This window comes from Natator depressus, chromosome 4 (assembly GCF_965152275.1).
Source record: "Natator depressus isolate rNatDep1 chromosome 4, rNatDep2.hap1, whole genome shotgun sequence".
In the NCBI taxonomy this organism is placed as follows: Eukaryota; Metazoa; Chordata; order Testudines; family Cheloniidae; genus Natator; species Natator depressus.
The window spans coordinates 19,321,634-19,342,520 of NC_134237.1; the positions used below are offsets into that span (position 1 = coordinate 19,321,634).

Sequence of the window (20,887 nt, forward strand, 5' to 3'; positions counted from 1 at the left end):
TTGCACTTAACATAATAAGCTATTTTTGGCATTGTGTTACCATCAGCTTATTTTGTATATCAATTTTTTTTGTTACCCTTCTTGCGTGGGGGGGGGACTAAAGATAAACAAATATATATATATATATAATGTTAGTTATTAAAACAAGAGGCTAATGTGTGGCTGTGCTGTTTGTGCCAATGGACTTGCCCATGACCAAAAAGAAAAGTGTAAATAATTTTATAAAAATATACCATTAACATCTGACATGTTTGGGACTTTTCTCTTTGGACTCTGAACTCTTTATAAATAACAATCTTTTGGTTTTTGGAATGTCAGACCATTTTATCCAGGATTTGAAACCCGAAAGGAGATGGTCTGGTTAAGGAATCTTGACCACATGATTTTTCCAGAATAACTGTCTTTTCATTCTAGTTCAGTTTCCAGTAAACAACGGATAAGAACATAAGAACGGCCACACTGGGTCAGACCAAAGGTCCATCCAGCCCAGTATCCTGTCTGCCGACAGTGGCCAATGCCAGGTGCCCCAGAGTGAGTGAACTTAACAGGTGATGATCTAGTTATCTCTCTCCTGTCTCTCTATCTCTCATCCTGTCATCCATCTCCACCCTCTGACAAACAGAGGCTAGGGACACCAATCATGGACTTAACCTCCATGAATTTATCCAGTTCTCTTTTAAATCCTGTTATGGTCCTAGCCTTCACAACCTCCTCAGGCATGGTTGACTGTGCACTGTGTGAAGAGGAACTTCCTTTTATTTGTTTTAAACCTGCTGCCCATTAATTTCATTTGGTGGCCCCTAGTTCTTATATTATGGGAACAAGTAAATAACTTTTCCTTATTCACTTTCTCCACACCACTCATGAGTTTATATACCTCTATCATAACCCCCCTTAGTCTCCCCTTTTCCAAACTGAAAAGTCCTAGCCTCTTTAATCTCTCCTCATATGGGACCCGTTCCAAACCCCTATCATTTTAGTTGCCCTTTTCTGAACCTTTTCTAACGCCAGTATATCTTTTTTGAGATGAGGGGACCACACCTGTATGCAGTATTCAAGATGTGGGCGTACCATGGATTCATAAGATATTCTCCGTCTTATTCCCTATTGCTTTTTTTAATGGTTCCTAACATCCCGTTTGCTTTTTTGACTGCCACTGCACACTGTGTGCATGTCTTCAGAGAACTATCCACGACGACTCCAAGATCTTTCTCCTGATTAGTTGTAGCTAACTTAGCCCCCATCATCTTGTATGTATAGTTGGGGTTATTTATTCCAATGTGCATTACTTTACATTTATCCACAATTAAATTTCATTTGCCATTTTGTTAGCTATGTGTAGGAGTATTTAAAAAGGAGGACTGGGTTTGAACTGGTTTATCATGTCTCTAGTTCTGCATATTATTGGTTGATTCCAAATGCACCAAAGAGGCTCCCCATTCCCTTGGAGATGCTATGTAGGGAAGGCCCCGAATTTGACTTAAAATTCCTTGTTAAAGGAACTCTGGTATTTGACAGTGATGCTTTACACAAACAGAAAAAGAAATCACAGTGAGCAATTAAAAACCAAAAAGCCAAAATAACAATTGCTATTGTGTATGCATGATTTTACAGTCGCAAGAGTAACATTGCCGCATCAACTCTGGGCTGGATCCTGTAGTCCTTTCTCAAGTGAAACTCATATTGGTCTGTGCTGGCAGTATTGATGATGATCAAGATAATGCTGATTAATTCAACTAGGCAAAGCGATGTTGGTTTAGATTCCAGTAGTAAAATTCAGAGGGCGCTGTGCTCCTGGGCCCTGTGCTCCTTAGCCCTTAACACTGGGTTTAAAGAGACGCATGAAGTCTTCTGTGGGACCTCTGGACAGGGGGTAAATTTAACTTCCTATTCATGTTGCCCAAGTGGAGAAGGAAAACACTGGTAGGTGAAACAATTACTTCTTTGCTTCTAATGTGGGTATTAAAAATAGCAAGTTTTTTTTTAATTAAAGTAGTTTGTACTCTATATCCCTTTTTTAAAAAAATTCATGTTATTAGTAAACTGCATTTTAGTTGAATAGATTATTCAATTTTTGAATTTTTGTCAGAGAGAGGGTTGAATAATACTCCCGCTACTCAAATGTTTAGGACCACCTACACTACACCCTTCTGCTTTATATATCCAAGAGGTGCTCCAATGGATGCAAAACAGGGCAAATTCTGAGTCAGACTATTTGCAAAAGCATGACTTTAGAGGGAATGAATAAGGCAAAATGGATTTTGCCTGAGCAGAACACTTGCCCCTAATTCGTCTGGAGGTAAGTTTCTAGTCTGACTGTTTAGCAGCGCTCTCCTTTGGGCAGTGCTTGTTGGAGTGAATGTTAATATATATTAAGAGGTGGTGTGTTCCAGTGGCTAAGGCACTGAACTGAGACTCAGGAGACCAGGGTTCTAGTCACTGCTCTGTCACTGACTTTTGTGCACCCTTAGGCAATCATTCTGCTGCTCTGTGCCTTGTCTATTTAGATTATAAATTCTTCCTTATAGGAACTGTCTCTTATTATGTGTATGTGCAGCACCTAGCACAAGGGGGCCTCAACCTTGCCTGGGGCCTCTAGGTGCTGCTGTAATGTGGCCAATACTAATACTCTTGGAAAGGTAGAGGTGGTGCGAGGCGTACATGAAATAATTCACACTGCTTCTGATTTCAAAGAGTTCTTTTTATTTTCAGTCACACACATAGAGTATTTATTCATACACAGTAAATTTAAAATCTCGAGTGTCTTTTTTTTTCTTTCCATCTAAAAAAATATAATTAGTTCAGGACCGGAGACGCATGTATGTCATTTCCTGAAGTGATTATACTTTTCTGAAAAGTCCGGTGCTGTTTGGAGCTGGAGTTTGGGCATGGGAAAAAAAGACTGTCAGACTTTTACACTGCACTGCTGTAGAGGAACCGTGCACGTACCTCCTTCTCACACCAGAACAAAATCAGTCACAAACAGTACCAAAAAAAATGAACTTCTATTTATTTTACATAAAGGAATTACATCTAGTCTTAGTAGTTGAACATCCTCTTCCTCCTCCTCACTTGTTCAATCTCCATAAGATTCTAACCCTAATCCCACCTGCCTTATTTGGACAAAATTCCTGCCGGAGGTAAAGCAGGAGTTTTGCCTCACTGAGGAATGCAGGGTTGGGCCTAGGTTAGTGTTGTTGTTAAAGTGAGTTCCATGCAGCAGCAATGATTGTAGTTAGTGTAGGAGCTTCGCTTTCCAAACAAGTCCCTAACTCTAAACTACCTGGCATCCACGCATGAGATAAGGAAGAAAACATAATGCATTGTTTGCTAATATACATGGCTTCTGCAGTAGTTGTTTTGGGTGGGAGTGATTTCATTTTCGGGGGTCGGATGTGAAAGGGAAAAGGTTTATTTTGGGGGCACTCCACAATTTATTACCCTCCTGTTAGTTAAAATCGCCTTTCAGTCATTGTTTTAAATCCTGCAGGCCCGAAGAATGGCATTTTCTTTTCCAGCCTTGAGAGCTGCCTGCCTCAGTCTTCTGTGTTTAAGGGGAGGTAAGTCAAAGTCCTGGGAGTTGGTTAAAACAGGCCTGGTGAGAGACTTAATGTAGAATTCTGCCAGCTAACCAAAAGGTCACACTAAAATTCCATGTGAAAACAATGTTGCATTTTCTGTTGCTCAGTGATGGACGTGACAACTAGAACAAAAAGCATCAATCAAATTATGCGTTTGTAAATTCTGAAAACGAGTGCCAAGCCTAAGTAACTGTGTCCAGGACACTGTGCTGAAGCAAGTCACAGCAGAGAAACTCCCCCAGGTTATGGAAGGTGGAACGGGTGCCATGGCCTGCAGCTTCCCTCTAGTGCAGGGGCTTGGCATTTACAGATTCACACTCTGTGTGAACTCATCAGCTGTTCTTTTGACATGCCTCCCCTTACTCCTCTTCCCTCCTTTAGAGGAGGGAGAACAACCAGTGAAGGGGCAGCACACTGTAGGGGAAAGAGTATCTCCTGGCAGAGGGTCTCCAAACCTGGCCCTCCACCAGCACAGGTGGTGGTATGGAATTCCACTTAGGATCTGGGCTGTAAGTAGCAGTTCAATTTTTTTTTTCAAGCATTTTCCTGTATGAAGACCATTTCCAATCGGAATATGTTGCTTTGTCCCACTGTGCTGATTTAATTTGGTATCTATTAACACAGTAATGATTATAATGAAATCATTTCCTACTGACATGACTCTCAGGTGTGCATCCATCAGTTTGCAATGCTAAACGTAGCACCAGCTACAAAATTGCTTATAATGACAGAGTTGTTCTGACTGGCTGATCAGCATGCTAATGTGGTACCAGTTCTTTAATTTATGTAAATCACATGGCTTGGCTGAAACTATTGTTCAGCACTCATTATAGCCTACTTCCTTTTCTTCCCTCACGAAGGTTTAAGCAATAGCAATAAGGCTACTGCGCTACATCTATTATTACGAATGAGACAATTGCATTCCTGGAAAAATAAAAAGAATGACTCTATGCCTTGTAATACCCTTGAATTATGGTTATATAAATCCTAACCATTCATTGTGCCTTAAAAAGTGCACTGAAATTACGTACAGTAAATTCTGAACAAGACACCCTAATTAATAGGCAGTCTCCTGTGCTGAGACCACTCCCAAATACCTTGGGCCTAAGATCATCCATCCCCATCCTATCTGAAAAAAGAAAAGGCTGCTACTCTGAAACCTGTCATAATATCCCTTGTGTGTACCACGCTTCCCAATCAGAATAGGCATGTATTGCACAAATTTTCACGTGTATAAACCATGCCACGAGGCAATACAGAATCAGGTCCCTTAAGACCAATTCTGCACTACCTTCTAACTGACTTTTGCCATCTCTTTGGACAATGGCTTAAGACAGGTCTCATTGTATTTCACATACTGTGCATTTCTAGATACTGTAAATAATGATACCGATTGCATTTCAGGAAAGGTGTTCCGATATTGAAAGGGAAAAAATGTGGTAGATCCTCAGTTCTTTATTAAACTAGCAGATAACTGGCACTTAGAGAAATGCATATGCTTAAATTTCTCATTCAAGAGATGACTGAATTGACACTATTTTACAGAAAAATTGGCTTGGCAAATAATCTCCATTTACTTAGAAAACAGCAGAAACTCTATAGCTCATTCTTCAATTTCTTGGTGCTATGTATTACCCTAAATCCTATTCCACTTGATTTTTTTCTGCAAAAGTAACATAACATGCTCTTGCTCTCATTCACACTGTGATGTCACTGTTCCTTGCATATTACCCTTATAGCATGTATGTCAGTAATTCAGTGGAATTATACCCTCCTTGCATGTTCTTTGCTATAAAATGCAAATTCATTAGTTCCTCAGAGTAAGAGTATAAGGTTGATACAAATATGACTTTTCTTGGGGGACATCTGCTCTAAACAATGTATCATGGATTTGAGTATAATCACAATTTAAAAAAAGCCTTCTGACAGGGCAAAATGACTTCCTTAATCAGTAAGTGTCATACTACATTGTCATCTTTTAAAGAGAATGCATTGATCCTATTTTTACCTATTGTATATCTGATGTAATATCTCTTATTGGAGTGTTCTACTTACAAATAGAAAACATGAAATTAACTTTATGGAGAGACTGTCATAAATTTTGCTATGCTAGGGAGCATTAGGGTTGTGTAGATGATCATACTAACCTCACTGAGCCCTTAAGATTTAAATAGAGAATGATTAATCAGAGGTGATTTGGAAATATGTAGGTTCTTTGGAACACCAGGTAGTTGAAACTATTCCAATTCGATAGGTGGGTATAACTTATCAAAGCTACATCACACTCTCTTTGGACCTGATTCTGCCACTCTTATGTGAATGATACTAAAAGGGACCATTTACAGATGAAGATATTAATTAGCATGGTGACAAAGTTAGACCCTCTCTGATGGCAGCTCCCAACACTGCCAAATTGCAGTTTGTTTCTGGATTACCTGACAGATGTACCACATCAGAGATATAATTTCATTATACACTAAACTGGATCTGAAAGTAGTTACTTCAAACATATAGTATTTTGGATCTATGCTTCCTCTGAGAGACCTCACTGTGTATTAATTTACTATACTTGAAGGCTGGACCTAACGGTAGGGTTTCATCATACATTATATTTTTAGGAAGCAACAAGAATTACAGCTAAATAGGTAATTTTTCTCCAAAGTTACCAGTTGCAATAGATCCCTCACTTTCTACTACCTCAGCAACCTTATGCAGTGTGGGTGCAAATAGAAAGCATATACCCAAGCGTAGGAATCCACTAAATAATTGATTTTAGATGGTAAGAATTACAGGTAGATAACTTGCTTTTGTTTGGGAAGTAGGCTGTGTGTTAAACATACTTTAAATGGGGTTTTCAGCAGGGGTCTACATAATTACAGCATTCTCCAGTTGCTTTTACTGTATCAGGGCTCATTAGGGTTATATTTTATTTCATGTATGCTCTTACAGAGTCCACTGATATGAAACCCCATGGAAAGATGAAAGAAGCAAAGACAACGTGAAGGTGGGGAGAAAGCAATGTAGCTATGCCCCCTGGAAATAATTCCCCTTTCCTATATTACAGCAAACTAAACCACCAAGCTATCTGAAAGAGAGAACAATGCAAGCATGTCATCTCCATTTTGACACATTCATTTTCTTGTGTGGAGGTGAGTTTCATCAAACTAGTCTCATGCTTATCAGCGGTTGGTACCAGTTGGAGAAACCCTAGTGTGTAAATGAACATACTTTCTTCCAACTTTTGAGGGATTTTAGGCACAGGCTTGCAAATGATTTTCACAGGACTCACCATGGCTAAAATCCCATACAATGCTTTGAAAATGTATCCAGTGACACTTCTGAAGGATCCATCTGAGTTTTTCCTGCATTGTCTTCCCATGGAGAAGACACAGCTCACACCATAAAGGTAACTGGCAACTGTTTTTTTTTTTTAAACAGTAAACTTGCTGCAGAAACGTGCTTGTTCCAAGAAAAGCAGCATTACCTGAAATGTCCATGAGCATCAAGAACATGATAAACTGCCCAGTTTTCACAGAGTAGGGGAAGAAATGCAGTACAGAACTGATAGGAGTACTGGTTTGGTTTACAGTGATGCCCTCAGCACATTCTTGCCTTTAGATGATGATCTTGCTTCACCTCATGTTCCTTCACTTGTGTTCTTCTAAAAGAGGTTATACATACAGCTTTACAAGGCCACAATCAGAAGAGTAATGTGAAAACTGCAGTCATAGGAGAAGTAAGTTTTAACTCCCTACAGTAATACAAACCAGCATCGGCAGGGAATAATTGGGGAATATTCTTGGTTGTCAACTCTGCCCTGTCCAGCTCTAAACCCAGTGTGTGCTATGTCCACTAAAGGGTTTGCAATTAAAACAATACTACAGTCAACTTGCTGAAAGAGATGCATTGCAAATCTGGAGTGGAATCTTTCTCCAAGTCCCTGAGCTCTGGCTTCATTGTGTGTCACAATGGCACCAACACATTTTGTGCATTAAAGGGTAGTGCTTTGCCTGTGTAGATTGCATTGTATGCTGCACTGTTAAAGATGTTAGGGGGCGACACTTCTGTTATTCGGTCAATGTCACTAACACCAGAAAAGGAGAAAGGGTAGTTAACACTCATTGCAACAATTCATTCCCTAAGTTTTAGCAATCCTATATTTTGCTGCTGATGAGTGAAAGATTGTAGTGACACTGTAATTTTATTGCCTCTGCCATTAACATACTCATTCCATTTGAACTGATCGTGCAGGAGGTCCGCAAGATAAAAGCAAGCAGCTCAGTAGTGCTGCCACTTGTCCAACTGGAATCACCAACTGTGAGTATTGCTGAATTATCCAGGCAAGTTGAATTTGCCTCTCTTTTGGAGTGGGGAAGAGGATGAGAGGGTCTACAGTGCCAGAGAGAACACGAGGGGTAAGTGCATTTACGCTTAAATAATATGCACCGACCTTTCAGGAAACTAAATACAAAAAGCAACCCTCTGCCACTGCTAAGAACCCACATGATATGTCATTGGGCTTGAGCTGAAGTTTGACCAGGGCTCTGCCTTAGAACTCCAAAGTTCACAATATTTAGATATAAGGTTTCATTTCTCACTAGGTGCAGTGACTTTAAATAGCAGTCCCTCTCTTTTTCTTAGTCCTCCCACTTCTGGCTAGGGGCTCTATGGAAATTAGCAGTTTTGCTTTTTAGAAAGGTTTTATGCAAACTCTTCATTTAAATTTCTCTTTGTTCATGCTCCCTTAAATTGGGGTTCAAATCATGCAGGATTGAGTCTGATTGTTTTACCTGAAACATAGCCTGTCCTTATGTAAACCTTACAGCAAGAGCTGCAACCAGGACAGTTTATGATAGGTTTGCTAATACAGTGTTTGGGGTCATTAAAAAAATCAATATTCTACTATAAAGAGTGTAGGTTCACTCTAAATTTGTTTCAGGTTAGGCTCAAGGCTTGTTTTGTTTACGTTTTTTTAACCTCATTGGCAAACCTGGTCCACATTTGATTTGTAGGGACCCCGCAAATCTCTCCTCCTGGCTTGGGGTCTCATCAGAGTTCAGCCCACTAGTAATTCTTTTCCCTAGTTTTAGGATAAGACAGTAGGACTGAAGCTGAAAAGATAAGATCTGGTTTTGGAGAATGTAAGGCAAATAGTCCTGATGCCTCCTGGCATAAACTGATCACCAAGAAGAACTGTTTTCTGCACCATCATATATACTACGGCACATTGAGGGGTGTTTTCCACCGCCTGATGCCTCAGGGACTGATCCCTGTCACATACTGGACTCAGTGGTCCAATTCCACTTCATTTGTGCTTCTTCAGATGTTAGGCAGGAATTGATGACAGTGTGGTATTTTCATGGCACCTGCAGATGATTTCTTGCCCATATCTATACAGGACTTTTCCCCCCTAACATATGTCAATCAATGAGTAGATGACCTTAAAAGATTTTCCACCCCACACATCCCCTAAACCATTGGTTGTTCCTGGAAAATGAAAGAGAATGATTTCAATGTCTGCCTATATAGTTTGTAGAGAAACAAGATGGATGAGTTAATAGCTTTTTATTGGACTAACTGCTATTGGTGAAAGAGACAAGCAAGAGAGCTTTGTGTAGCTAGAAAGCTTCTCTCTCACCAACAGAGGTTGTTCTAGTAAAAGATATGACCTAACCCACCTTGTCTCTCGAATATCCTGGAACCAAAATTTAGTTTGTATTAAGATGAGATCTCACATCAGCCAGAGCTGGAAGTTGTTAACCATCTTGAAATTCCTTTCACAATCCTCCTTTGAACGGGAAAAGTTTTAGATGCTCAAATCCTTTGTTCCACATTTACAGTATCTCACTGCAGAGCCGAGAACCAGCTGCTCCCTATAAGGAGACTTGGCACAAGCATTCAGAAAAGTAGCTATTTTTTTCACTGGCCCAGTTACTATTATATACAAATGTGTGTCCTGCTGGGATATGGACAGAGCCTTCGACGGAGGCATCAGCAAGACAAACAATAATTAATCCTTCCCCGAGGCCCATTTTAAAATATGACAAATCCATTAAGAAATCACTAGTAATTAAACCAACTAAACTTGCTCACAGTGCACCATATACGCTAAGAGACCCATAATCACATCTTCTTGAAGACATGCTAGCTAAGCGCTTCAAGCTGTGCAGTTAGTAGGAGAGTTCAGAAGACCATTATGATTAAAAATCATGACCATCTGCTGGAGAAGGCACAGTGTATTAACCTAAAATGGAGTTCATGCTTTATTTGTATTGGTTTGAGGAAGGTCTTAGCCAGAGAGCAGTTTAATTGGAGAATGTATTTTTTCTAAACAATAGTATAATGCTACCCCCAAAAGAAAAGGCTTGTGCCATTAGTAAGGTGGAGAAAGCCAAAATGACTGGTTGTTGGCCACAGTTTCCATCTACAGGACCATCAGGCTTTAGTTTCCCATCACACCAATGGACTGAAGCCATACCAAACGTCTAAGATGAATAAAACCTGCACTAATATGCTTAATCCAGCCTTACAGTCTCCTCATGAATTTTTGCCAGGCACAAAATTTACTTGCTGATCTTAATCCCAATGATGATACTGCTCTCTTTCCTATGTGCTCTGAACAAACGGACAGGTAAAGTTTTGCCTCATTTCTATAAATGCTATTCAACATAGATTATTTGCCATAACCAATCTTTCTATAACAAACTACTTTTCACCAAAATAAGTGAAATTAAAAGTGAGACCAGCAGACTAAAGAACTGAAATTTCAAGTTAGAGGTCTATTATTTTAAAGTGCTTGAACCACAGCTCCCTATAAAGGTCAATGGGCATTATGTGATATGCAACAGCAATGGCCAGATCCTGATCTAGAATCACTATAATTTAGGATTCAGGGTTTGTTTGAAGTAAAAATACGGCTAGTGTGTGGATTTGGATACAGAGATCTCATGAAGTGGTCTCACAAAGAAAGATTTTTACTTCTATGCTGGAGAGGTGCAAGCCTCACAAAAACCCTGTGTTGGAAGATTTCAAGTACATTTAAATGGAAAATATTCCCACCACCACCCCGTTCCATTTTGGAACCAAAATCTTATAAAGGTGTTTGGAGCCTGGGTTTTAAATCCAAATTCTGCAGCAAATCAATGGGGTTTGAATTAAATGTTTTAGTTTTGGCCCATTTCTTTGCATGAAAACTGGAAGAAGAATAGACCACAATGCTCGCCTGGTTAGTGCAGGGGCCTCAGCTCTGCAAAGCCTAATCACATCACTATCTAAACACAAAAATACATTTGAATTCCTTGCTTATCACTGATTTACAACAGTAATGTTACCCAAACCCCACTCTTTTCTATTCTGCTCCTTAAAGGCATTGAAGTAAGTTGAGAGTTGCTTTAGGCTGATTTTTATCTCCATAACTTAATAAGGGGTGAAGGAAAGGGGGCAAGAAAACAGAGAGGGCTGTAAGAGCTCACTATGTTTGCCTTTTCTTATTTCACCCACCACATGAAGATCAAATAGGATTTCCTGGATAAAACTATTTTAATTAAATTAGTATAGAGCTAGTTCTTAAAGAAAGCAACCCAAACATTCCTTATTGGAACAGTCTGTCTTGACATACATACATGTTCAGTCGGTGAAATGCACCCCTGTGCAGAGAGCCCTTAACAAGGCCTCCACAACACTAACTCCTCAAAGTAGGGCATAAGTAAAGCACAGGCCTCATACAGGTGCCCTGAGGAGGAGGAGTGAAGTTCACTCATTGGCTACAGCTTCTTCACAGGTAAGGAGGGTCCCATTCTGTAAAATTCAGCAGCTTTTCCAATGTACAGTCACAGAGGTGCACTTGGGGCTTCATACACAGAGTACTTAAAGTATTTCATTTGAATCCTGACCCTACATGACTTGGTGCACTCAAAGTCTCACTGAAGTTAATGGGTGCAGAAGACATGCATAATGAGGTCCTATATCAATATGGTTTACTACACTGTGTTATTTATCTGGAACACTAAAAACCAGCTAAACAAAAGCAAATCAGTACACCAGTGAAAAGTATCTTCACGAGAAGAACTCAGACAAGATTTTCTTTTGACATGAAGGGGGAAGGAAAGTCCTTTCTGCTTTTAATAACTCAAAACTATCGATGAATGAAGCCAAAGCCAATATGGGGCCCTTACACCAACCAGAGGGAACACAGAAGGGGAAAAAGGAAAATAATGTACGGAGGGGGAAATGGTAATATTTTCAGTTTATATATGCTTAGTGGTTCTGGCTACCGCTTCAAAGTTGGACATTTATCCCCCAGTCTTTATGCTGAACTTTTATTGGCTTTGTGGTTTTTTTTAATCAACACTTATATGTTACAGTCCCTAATGTCAGTTATACTTTGAAGTCCGCTCATGCAGGTCTACAGGCAGGTGTCTTATTACAGAATGGACGTGGCAAGGTGAACAGTTCATTTTCCTAGTTAGGTTTTGGAGATGCTGTTGTTTAATATATACTGGCCGTAAGTCCCACTTAATTTACTAAATATACATCATTCTTTATATACACAAGCCCCTGGGATCTTCCTTCTCAGTACATGCCTGACCAAGGAAATAGCCAGAGGTCAACTACATGTAGGCATACAGTGATCTTTTTTTAAAAGATCCAACAAGACGGTGAATTATTACATATTAGATACAGAGAAGAATAGAATCAGTTCAGCTATTTACATTGTAAATATCTGGTTTTCTAGAAGAAAAGGATGGCTCTGTTCAGTGGAAATTAGCAAAGAGAACAGGTGTGCCTGTCTAAACTGATAAGCACAATGAGGGTATTTTAGTTTCCAAAGTGGCCAAGTCTTACTTGAGTATATACATTTCAACTTTTCAGCCTCAGCTGGAAATGACTCACTTGGCCTTGGCAGGAGTTTTCAATGTTCTTTTTGCAGACTTGGACCTTCTCCAAAGGCCTTAACCTGACATTTGTCAACGAAATTGAACAGAAATGAGGTTTAAACAATTCAGCTCTTGCAATCAATACCAAATTAAAAAAAGAGATATTAGGTCTTACTGACAAGTTCCTAATATATCTCATGGATTCCACTAAATTACATTGGACAGAGTTATTTTCCAACTCCTCAAAGATGACAAACAATTTTTTTTCTAATTAAGACATTACATAGTTGTGGAATATTCAAATCTGCTGAACATTGTTTTTTTGTTTGTGTAGGGGGTATATTTATTTAAAGTTCGTCTTCAGCCTGCCACAAGTTAATGGTATCCTTTGAAAACTGATATAAATTGAAACAAGCACAACTATCAGATTCTTGAAGATGCAAGGTTTGATTAAGTTTACAGGGTCATTTTCCACATTAAGAAATTTGGATCAAATATTAGTATATCACAAAGAACCTAAAAATACACACCCACTCGTGCACGCAGAAAAAATACAAACCTAAACACCTAACTCACACTTGTGTTTGCCTGACTATTTAACAGGTTTTCATTCTGTGTTCCTCTCCTCAGAAACAATAAAGAGTATAGCTGGGTTGAGAATTTTAGAGATTTTGAAAATTTGTCTTGTCCCAAGTAGGGAAAATCTTGAAAAATTTCTGCAACCTGATCATAATAATACAAAGCAGATCAGGTCAACTTGGGACTTGTGGCAATTTCAAAACCTTTTTCTCCCTCCAAATTTTTTCAATGGTTGGAAGCTTCATCAAAACCAACCCTGTCTCACGAACAGTTTGGGTTCTGATGAATCAGCATGTCAGATGAAAAAAAATTGTTGTTAGAAAACTTCCAACCAGCTCTACTCAATAGTATCAACTTGGATGGGATTTAATGAAGGGACAGTGTTATGGAAATTGTCCTCAGGGCACTAACATAAGTCTAGTTTCTTCAGTAAGCACCAGGTAACAGCCTGAAGGTGAAACCACATATGGGAGCCTCAGCTTGGCTTGTAAATTTAGCAAAGTGAGTGGTACTGCCACAGCATCATCTGATCTAGCCAATGTTGCCACCTCTTGGAGTTACAGATTTATGCCATGAAGAAAAGAATTTCAAAAGGAAAAATTCACTGAATTAGGGATGTGTTCGTCATCTTGGTTCTGTTTTTGATAAACAAAATAAGCTACCAGAAGTGTACTTCCACGCTATGTGATGTAGTATTCTACTGAACTTGAGGGTACATCAGGCATCTCATGTAAACTAGAATAATTCAGAAGAAGAATGTGAGTTGCAAACATCTCAGTGTTGGACCAACTTAAAGAAATACTTTAATTGTCTAAAGATACTTTACAATCCTCATGGAATGTTTCTTGAGAATTTATTGAAACCAGTAGGGCTCTCTGGATATTATCCTTTATGGAGATTTAGTGAACCAATCTTTAGAATCCTATAGCAGAAAATTATACCTCTATTTAAATTCTATAGGCTGGTGATAATTTTCTGTTACATTCTATATTTTTCTATAAGGGAAATGATTAGTCAGTCATGCATTGCGGGTGTTGCATAACCAGAGCAAGCCTAAAAAGAAACCGCTCTTCCAACAGCCATCAAGTTTGCAGGAGCAAGGTTAATCTCCATACCAATAGCTAGATCTGCATAACCATCTGTTTATTTCAACCTCCTTCACGTTCAAACAAGGAAAAATATCAGTCTCTTAGAAGCATTAGTACACTGTAATTCCTGTCGGGGTCTCATACCATCCAGAAACTTAGGAAGATGCCCCTGAAGATGTAGTAGCCCCATTGGAAAGGTTCTTCAATCATTTCCTCCTTTTACAGTTTCTTAAAGTGACTTTAACTAGTGTTCAGAACAGAGATTGGCAATCGCCTTACTCTGCCAGTGGCTATCAACATGATTTAAGGAAGTCACTTAAGGGCAGGTATTTAAAGGTATTAGACACCTGAAGAAGCAGATAGGTGCCTAGTGGAATTTTCAAAAGCACCTAACTTCAATGGAAGTCAATGACAGTTAGGTGCCTAGTGGGATATTTCAAAAGTGCATAGGTTCCTATCGGCAGCTTCAGGCATTGAATCTAGCCCTTAGCCAGAATGTGTCTCATTCTCTCCATTATTTTAGCTGTAAAGCACTTTGAAAGCATATAAGTGCGAGGTATTAATTAATATTATTAAAAGCAGAGGTAGATTTAAAAATCACTTGCAAGAGAGAGAATAAGAGCAACCATCATTTCATGCTGGCTACAATATTGAACTAAAGGCTTGAAACACCGATGTCTGGAACTTCTAGAAGCTATGAAGGTTTTTATCTACCCATAGGTATTTACAGAGCATCAGTCACTGTAGTTGATCGGTACCTGTATTCCTTTAGGTTACATGCTGACAGCATCAACTTCCTGAGCCAAGGGAAAATGAATGATACTATTCAGGTTTGAGGGGTTGTTACTCCAGCTCTGACAGATCCGACAAGGTCTATTGCTCATTTGCTGATAGCTTTGTCCAGGGTGGAGAGCCTTGCACCCTTCAAAGAGCAGAGCTGCCCAAAAGGAAGATTGACAAATTTAAGGATAAAAAGAAATGCTATGATTGTTTACTTAGGCCACAACTCAGCAAAGCACTTAACTATGGTCATCCCTATTCAGCAAAGAACTAAAGCATATGCTTAATTATAAGTAAATCCCATTGACCTGTGTGTGACTTAGGCACATGCATTGGTGTTTTGATGAATCAGGGCCTTAGATGGGCTTTTAGATAAACTGTATTCTCTATCTTAGGGACTCCTATAGTGCCAATCACTGGGACGTCTTTTATGGTGACCGCATCCCTTTTCATGAGCCCAGGGAAAAATGAATTGTACTGCACAAGAGAGTGGTCATTGTTCTAGTTTTGACAGATTGAACTTGGGAGAGTTTCCACACACTTTAAGTAGCTCTCTACGAAGCACTTCCCAGAAATTGTTCTGAAAGTCTATTGTGGTTAGTTGCACTCATTTAATAATCTGTCACTCCAAGAGGCTCACCCTTTTTTCGGTTGAGAAGACAACCTAAAATGGAGGTGAATTCTCTATATTTTACTAGTGTTAACCTATGATGATGGAAATCTGGAGCTGATAACTGCTTTTATTGCTAGGGAATCCCCCTCAGTGTTATTGCTTTTGACACACCTACAATGCATTGTGGTATCCCTTTAAACACTTTATTTGCATTCACCTGAGGCTGGATTAAGGTCATGTTGCTAAACAATGATTTGATGTTTCATGGCTTTAAGAGAGAATATTGCTAAATCTATTAGCAGTAGTAATTTATTGTTTATACTTATTGCTTTCACACCTACTGCTGAAACTGAGTTTTTTTGAAAAATTACATACATAATTTTGTTTTCAATATATGAAAAAATGTCATGGAAAAAAAGCCACCAAAACATACCTGGGGAAAAATTACTTTATAGTGTAATTTCAAGACCACTCAGAGCTACTAACTCTGAGTTTACATTACATTTATTCTTTATTTTTATTTTACATACTTGAGTGGAAGCTTTATTCTTTGCTTTTTACTTTGGACAAAATCTCAGTTGATATTCAGATATTTTCCCCAGTTTAGGGATGGCAGATTTGTCACCTGTCCAATCAAATATTTGTAGATTCAAAAATTGTCATACATTACAGTTAAATAGAATAAGCTATTTAAATTAACTTTTCCTGCCATTTGGATGAGGCATACATTACAGATGGCACAGCACATTTGGATAAGAGGAGAGAGATGTGAACCCTAGAATCCTGGCTAAATTCCAACTCAGACAGTTGCATTTTGCCTACCTAAAATTCTCATTGCAGTTTCAGGAGGAAAAACAGTTCTTCAGTTTGCCCTAAACAATTGTGTCGTGTTGCTGTATGCTGTTAAAAGACCTGACACTACTCTCTGCTGCAAGTCCAAAGTATTATTATCCATCAAAATCCAATTGATATTTACTCAATATTGGCTTCTTTGGAAATATGCAAAAGCTGCCTGAGATCCTGATTGTTACACTCTCAGCTTGGCTCCTGGCTGTTAAATAAAGGCAAAGCATATTAAATGTATGAGAATATTTGACCATTCAATTTACCCACCTGCTAGGTGTAGCCCAGTTGATGAAGCACTTTGAGGAATCAGCTGATTTGTCACCAGGGGGCGGGGGGGAAAGGCTGAAAGGAACTATAGAATCAATGGTGTCCAAGTAATGTAATTCCCACAAGGGAAATTATTTAAAGGGAATTCAACTCCTTTGCAGCAACAAATACCTAGAGAGGGAGTAGACTGCAAACATCCCTTGTCTGCAATCCTGGCTGACCAAGCACCTAGTCATAAATGATACATAAAAATTGTGTACATCCTTCTTGTTGTTATCTGAGCCTATCCCCCACATTTTAGCCCCTAACACACACATACACATTATAATTAACAATGATAAGCCTATCTATAAGCTAAGAAAAGTAACTCACTGTATTATCACTATGAAAAGTGTGTCTCTGAAGTCCTTGTGGGCTGAGATATTAGGTATTCACAGGACAACTCCTCCATCCTCAACCCCAACAGCTCCCAAAGATAGATGTGCTTCCTTTTAACCTGGTCCTAGCTCATATCTGTGCTAAAAATCAAAGCAACAAATGTTAGCATGCACAACTGATGCACATTTTCCTTGTAAATCTCCATTCCGTGCATCCTCCGTACAAACCAGTATTATTAAAAATATATATATCAGTTGAAATTGGGGTGCTACATCTTCAAGGGTCTGAGAGAGCTCAGGCTTGACTTATTATTTTTGCTTTTACAAATCTTATATGATATACAACTTAATGAACAAACAGAACAGATTATATACTGGCAATATGTTACAGATGTTCACATGAAATGGGCCAATTAGTTCTAGAGTGCACACGGCGTATCTGTATATAATGTATAGAGATACACAGTTGCACATACTATCATACACATTTGTGTATGTTTGCTGTACATGTACTGAGATAAATGTGTGTGTATCTATATCTAACTGGCCAGAAGTAGTAAAATAGATTAGCAAGATAGTGAAATCAGATACACACACATACATATGTAGAGTGGCTACTGCACACCTTGTCATGCCAGTGTGAAAAAGGACAGTTGCAGGTTGCTGGTTTTGCAGCCATTAATTTTACATTTCATGGGGAAAAAAAGGCTTCTTTAATTCCCTTTTTTTTTCAGTAAGCATCATTGGAAGAAGACCAAAGCAGAGCAACTATAAGTTAAATATATACTTGAGCTTAGCTGCATTACATAACTCTGTAGGAGAAGCAGGCTGAAAAGGGTTTTGTTTCATTTAAATCTTTATCTTTTATTTCTCTTCCTTTCCATCGTTTATTCTTGTTGTTATTTTCCCCCTAAATTGCCTCATCTTCTGAAGAACGTTGGGTTTCGCAGGCAGGCGGCTAGTCACCTGCAACAACCGAGGGGTCCTGCAGAAGCTTCCAAGCTGCTGTCGGTGTCAGATGCCAGGGTTTGGTCAGTGGACATGGAGGAGATGTCGTTGACAGATGAGGATGGAGGGAGGCTTTCGCTGCTGTTCACTGCTGCACCTGTGCTAAGAAAATGAACACCAATGTGATTAAACCTGAAATCCAAGGAATCCTTGCAACTTGAAGACAAATGAAGCATTACTTGTTGCAACAGGGATTTGGAACACACACCATTTTAAGCAACAATGGAAGGTCAACAAAAATAGGCCATAGAAAGCCCAATCCTGGAGTCATACAGGTCAACGGAAGTTTAGCTATTGACTTTGATAACAGTAAGAGTCGGACCATAAAGCTTCCTTTTCCAGCCTCAAGTTCCAGTCTTGACTAACATTTTAAACTACAGAAGTTTTGGTGGGAAACTTCTACCTCATGAGGTTGTTTTGAATAAAATCCATGTTGCGTTTCTTATAAAGTGACTTCACTGATGTATCCTCTTAGACCATGAAAAAATCAGGTTAGGGGCTTGTGGTCCACTGAAATTGAGCCTTAACAGACTGCAGGAGGAATTAGTTGAAGCTAAATTAGCCCCCATCATATTGTATGTAGAGCTGGGGTTATTTTTTTCAATGTGCATTACTTTACATTTATCCACGTTAAATTTCATTTGCCATTTTGTTGCGCAATCACTTAGTTTTGTGAGATCTTTTCGAAGTTAATCACAGTCTGCTTTGGTCTTAATGATCTTGAGCAGTTTAGTATTGTCTGCAAACTTTGCCACCTCACTGTGAGAAGGTCACTCAGATGATCCTATTTACCCTTCCGTATAGTAAGAGATCAGAAGGAGTCACCCAATGAAATTAAAAAGCCACAACTTTAGCACTGCTAAAAAGAGTAATTTTTTTTAAAAACAATGCATAATGATCCTAAGGAACTCACTTCCACAAATATTATTGAGGGGAGGAGGTTAATGGGATTCAAAAGAGGATTAGACAGGCATCTGACTACTAAGAGTGGTCATGTTCACATTAGAGAGGATATAAATGTGTACGGGCGACAAATCCTCATGCTTCAGGTCATAAGTCAACCTCTACTAACTCCCTGGGTTAGGAAAAAACATCCCCAGTGGGCATGTTAATGAATAAACAAGTGCACGTGACATAGTAGACCTAAATTATGCAGAGGCATCCAGCAAATATATCAGAAGAACTTCCCTTTTTCATCACATAAAGGGAATTGCCTGCACATTTTATACCACATTCAGCAAGAAAGAAGACATTCTCCATCGATATACAACAAACAAGTTGGATTTGCATTGCAAGGAGAGAAATGCTGCTTTCTGATGCCTTCCACACCACTACATCCATATTCTCTGCATTAGTTCCTACTGCATACTCTAGGGCAATGGGGCATATTTGGAATGTTTTCACACCAATGCTAGGACAACTCCAGTACCCTGAAAAAAATGATCTACTAATGCAGAAGATCATGCTCTGTAGCATTTTGGAAAAGAAAGCTAGCTGTACCTAATATTTTGACAGAAATGCCATATCAAGAACAGCTTGCCTTTAAATAAATATTAATTTTGTAACATGCCCTCGGTCAGCACAAGAAGGGATCTTCTTCCAGCACTCCTCAGCACCAGATACAGATATCTAATATGCTCACCCCACTGCTTTGTAGCAAGTAGCTAGGTTTTACATTTCTGAGTTAGCAAATTGTTTCTTGGGTCACAGTTTTTATGTGCAAACAAGTCAAATGCCTTCTTGCAAGGCAAAAATTCCAGTTAGAATTCAGGATCCTGGTATTCCTTCTCATACTTCTGGTTCAAAATGTTATTATGAATATTGACTTGTAGACCCTATAGCCAATATATGAAAAACAAATCAAAACCCCTTCACTTGGGAGAATGCATTCTGATCTGGACATTGACTACACATTTTGTCTGTTAGATCACTGGTCCAGGAGCCAGTGTTTGGAAACATTTACTGTCCTAAAGCATAAGTGCTAGATTGCCAAAGGGGGTTCTAGCCTTGGCAAATCACAAGATATCATACCTTAACAATCATGTCACTCTGGTTACACTCTTGTTTTTTTTTTCCATTTGAATTCCCAATTGATTTCAACAGCTGATATCACACAAAGATTCATGCTTTAAATCTCTTTAAAGCTAGGATGATAAACAGATTTTTTTTTTTAGATATAAGTCCCTGGGGCTTCTAATTGTCTTTGAGTTCTAGATACTGTGGTACCAGCTAAATTCATGTCAGATTTCAGGTGGGAGAACAAAAGCAAGATGATAGTGAGCATGACTTCATTTTAATGCCTTTAATGCAACCTTCCAGGAAGCGGAATAAATGCTTTATACTATTGGAAAGCCAGGACTCCTTGTTTTCCAATCATGACTCACCTTTGAATCAGCATTGATGTTGATCCATATAGATCTGACATACCGGCCCATAAAGACAATTTCAACCTTTCTGTACCTTGCTGGGGAGGGGAGGGCATTGTGCATCTGAGGTGCAAGAAGAAGGGGGGCCCTAAGGGTATTACAGCAAGCTCCATGATCTGGGAGGTAACAGGAGAGCTACAGATCTAAAGACCTTGCACTGCAGGTTGGCCAGATCACAGTGCCATGGAGAGGAGCAACTTTTCATACCTTGCTGGAGCTTTCAACAAAGTTGCATGCTAGAATGTGTGTCTGGTTCCCTTAGAAGGTAATGAGAAGACCTATCAAACATTTGTGGAGGAAAGGACATCAAGCCTTATGTCTGGGGCCTTATGCCACTTTCCAGAGTACGGTTATTTCAACCACAGGTTCTATTTATAGCCACATACAGAGATGTCTCAATGTTTCTCCCCTGGCTTCCTTTTCACCAGCCACATAGCTGACTGGAA

General features: G+C 39.1%; 1 protein-coding gene across 12 annotated transcripts in view; it reads right to left on the minus strand.

Annotated features, from left to right (window-relative positions):
- Window positions 1-17,776: 17,776 nt before the first annotated feature.
- Window positions 17,777-20,887, minus strand: part of MAPK10 (mitogen-activated protein kinase 10) — a 241,583-nt gene continuing 238,472 nt past the window's right edge. For 11 of the 12 annotated variants that reach the window (XM_074950544.1, XM_074950534.1, XM_074950540.1 and 8 more), the window contains one exon: window positions 17,777-18,112. In XM_074950544.1, coding sequence (XP_074806645.1) covers window positions 17,970-18,112 — 143 coding nt within the window. In that variant the 3' untranslated portion in view covers window positions 17,777-17,969. Of the gene's footprint in view, window positions 18,118-20,887 lie in introns of all 12 variants that reach the window. The other variant, XM_074950541.1, reaches the window with a different exon arrangement.